The sequence below is a fragment of the Asparagus officinalis genome, chromosome 1, assembly GCF_001876935.1.
Source record: "Asparagus officinalis chromosome 1, Aspof.V1, whole genome shotgun sequence".
Taxonomy (NCBI): Eukaryota; Viridiplantae; Streptophyta; class Magnoliopsida; order Asparagales; family Asparagaceae; genus Asparagus; species Asparagus officinalis.
In genome coordinates, this window is record NC_033794.1 from 97074384 (window position 1) to 97078111 (window position 3728).

At 38.0% G+C, this 3728-nt stretch overlaps 1 protein-coding gene across 1 annotated transcript in view; it reads right to left on the reverse strand.

Annotated features, from left to right (window-relative positions):
- LOC109837834 (cytokinin dehydrogenase 5-like) overlaps positions 1 to 3010 on the reverse strand; it is a 4348-nt gene extending 1338 nt beyond the window's left edge. The window contains exons 1-3 of the mRNA XM_020406200.1: positions 2738 to 3010; positions 2447 to 2693; positions 1539 to 1951 (exon numbers count right to left, since the gene is read on the reverse strand). Of these exons, the coding sequence (XP_020261789.1) occupies positions 1539 to 1951; positions 2447 to 2693; positions 2738 to 3010 (933 nt within the window). The remainder of the gene's footprint in view (positions 1 to 1538; positions 1952 to 2446; positions 2694 to 2737) is intronic.

A 3728-nucleotide genomic window follows, 5' to 3' on the forward strand; every position in this document is an offset into this window, starting at 1 on the left:
CAAAAAAAACTTAGAGAGAAAGCAGGGATTGGTAGCTAATTTAAGCTTTTCGATAAAATTAAGTCATGATGGCTCTTAAATGATGAAGATCTCAAGCTATACGGGAAGTCATTGCTCCTAAAGAGCCACAATGCACTCAATTCTCTTCTATAAACTTGATTGGTGACTTCATATCTATTCCTTTATACAAATAGGAGGATCAGAGATTCACTGTTCATGCTACAGTAACATTTACTGTAATATTATTACTGTAGCTAATAATTAATTTAAAATATTACTGTAACACACGGGTATATTGTAACATTTAAAAGGTACTGTAGCAGAGCGGGATACTGTCGCACTTTCAAAAATTCAAACCATGGCATATTAAAAAAAGGGATTACTGTAGCAAAAAAATAAATAAAATACCGTGCTTTGCACGGACCGCAAACTAGTTCAATATGGAATCGAATTTGAATCGAATCGATACTTTAATGCTCAGACCAACCTCCAAAAATATCCATCTGTAATGTAGGCGCTTGATCCAAACGATATGCCCAAAATATGCATCTATTCCTTTATACAAATAGGAGGATCAGAGATTCATTGTTCATGCTACAGTAAATGCTACAGTAACATTTACTGTAATGTTATTACTGTAGCTAATAATTAATTTAAAATATTACTGTAACACACGGGTATATTGTAACATTTAAAAGGTACTGTAGCAGAGCGGGATACTGTCGCACTTTAAAAAATTCAAACCATGGCATATTAAAAAAAAAAGATTACTGTAGCAAAAAAATAAAATACCGTGCTTTGCACGGACCGCAAACTAGTTACTTTTATTCTAGTTATTTACGTTATCACAGGTAATAGAAAAGCGTTGAGATAAACTATTCAGTAATCTCTGTCCACTAGTTTGTAAACCAAAGTGGAATTTTTTTTTAACCACTGTACTAATTTCCAAACAGTTTGATTTTGTGCTATGTCAATGATTATCAACACTTAAATACGTAGTAGACAGGAATTCACTGAACAAACAAGAAAAAAAATGTGGGGTTTAGATTTCATAGAATGGAAATGCGCTGCCCCACAAACTTTTGGGCAATAGTAAGAAAGAGAAAGGACCACCTCTCTCAGCAGAATCAAGTAGGGGCTCCAACAAAGGATATCACCTAGATGTGCACACACATGACAACTTGTCCAGTTGCCCCACAACAGCAAAGATTTCATTATTATAAACCCAAGATTTCACTACATTTATTCTGAAACCCTTGTAGTTCTATATCTTCTCATGGGTGTACAGCTGCATATGTATTCTAGGGTAAATAGCTAGCATATACCCTCCTCCTATACATACGACGGACTATGCAGCTACATCCTAGGTATTCTATATTTTGAGCTTAAAAGTAAGTAACCTTGTATTCGGGTGCATTATCGCAACATATAGAACTATGTTGTTTTTAAAGTAAACAGGAGTACTTCTTTGGATTTATAAGCAAAAATTCAAAATAAAACACACATACTAGGGCTACAGTACCTACAAAAGTCTTTACCTGATCAATCCAAGTTGTTGCTGCTGTACCCAAGCCATCATCATAGTACACAGATCCTTCTAAGCAGTAAATTGCACCAAATTTTGCTCCAAGCTCGCTTATTTTATTTACATCCTCCATAGAGAAAAATGAAGATCTCCAATTTGAGCTTAAACTTTGATCCATCATAAGAGACCCTTCAACATAATCAAACCCAAAGTCATCCTCCTCCAGTATTGATATAAGCTTTTCTTGGTCTTTTATGAAATTTTCGAAGTCTACATAGATGAGTCGAACCCAACGGGCTCGTTTCGGTGCCGGTCGCAATGTGATCCGAGCCCGAGTTATGATGCCGAACTGGCCGAGGCCTCCTAAGACTGCATAGAAGAGGTCTGAATTGTTCTTCTTTGAACATGTCAATATGTCTCCTGTCCCTGTTACAGGACCAAAATAGTTCCTTCTAGTAAGTAGTAATTTCAAAAATTCCCATTTTAAAGATAAACTGTGAAGCATAGGCTACAGACATGTGATAATAGTTCGAATCAAAATACATAATTGATGTTGTCATTGTAAAAAGGACCACATGTCACATTCTAGCTACATAATTAGTTTCCATCAACATAGTTTATGGTAGATAAATCATTTGCAATTCACGCTCTATTTTTATCAGCACGTGTATCTCCTAACGTTCATGACAGGCTTCATTTCCTAGCGCAACAAGAGTGCTCTCACCTTGTGAACTGGTGGTCACAGGTTCGATTCCTGGAAACACCCTCTAGTGAAAATGCAAGGTAAGACTATGTACACAGGGTGGTCCAAGGACCAAGACATACTAATTTTGCCAGAATAATATGCATGTACTAATAAAATAAGTATCAGCAGCTAACTACTCTATAACATTATTACACCTGCATTGCACGTGCCAATACCTGTGACAACATCCAACTCACGCACATTGGAGATCTGCGGCCCGTGCCGGAACGCCTGGCCGCTGATCCCCGCATTGGAGAGCGTGCCACCAACAGTAAGGTACAAATAATCAGTCCAAGAGCACGGGCTGAGCCCGTGCTTCACCGTCTCAAGCAACACATCAATCCAAAGCTGCTCTCCTCCAACATCAACATAGTCATCAAACACTCTAATCCTGTTGACCACCACTGTTACCCTAACGCCTGCCTATGTCGACAACGATGCCGTCATGACCCGCAAGCGGATTTTGCCGGTGCACGGAGGTGCCATATTGCCGGCGAGCGGAGACGGGGAATGCGGTAGGCTGAGTGGAAAGGAGGAGAGGAGGACGGTGGAGATTGGTCGGAGGGGAGGGGGTGCGGAGGATCTGCGGCGGGGGAGGAGGTGACGAGGTGCCCGAAGTCAGTGGAGAAGGTGGAGATGGTGGTGGGGTCAGTGAGGATGGGGAGGCGAGTGGAGAGAGAGATGTGGATGATGAGGGAGAAGAGGAGAGATTGGAGGAGAGAGGAGGAGGTGGTGGCCATTTTTTGATATGTGATGGAGGGGAAGAATTGTTTGGAGGGTTATTTATGGATGCGGAAGCTGATTCTCTACAATTAAAAGATTATTTATGTAATTAAAATCATTCATGGGTCCGAATGAAGAGATACTACTAGTGAAGTGTAGAGTCCCTCAGCAATAACTAAGAATGTAGAAGAGCTCTACTCTCTCGCAACTAGAAAATGTACACTGGACATCATTTTCTCAATCATAAGGTTCTTGATCGAATATAAAACCATATAGCCTATAACGCTCAGTACAACTTCAGAGTTTTTTATGCAGTAAAAAAGAGTTTAAAAAATCTAATAACATTATATATTAAGTTTTAATAGTAGAGAGACTACTGTAAATCAAGTCACTGTACCAAAATTTGAAGTTAGGTGAGCATTATGGATTATTCTTATTATCTAACATGACCCTACAAGTTGAGGGCCTTCTCTTGGACAGAAATTTGGACTTATTGAACAGTATTGAGGGTTATCATTTTAAACTCTAACATCAATATAGTTATGATTAAAATAATAGTATCTCTAATATTAAAAGTAGTGGAAAGGATTCAAATCCATTTGGTCTACTATTATATATAGATTGCTGAAACTTTATTATAAATGTGATTTAAATGACATGATTTAATTTATCATTAACAAAGTAATCAATATTATTTAACTGTAACAATTTTTTTTTTGAATTTTATTATTTAAA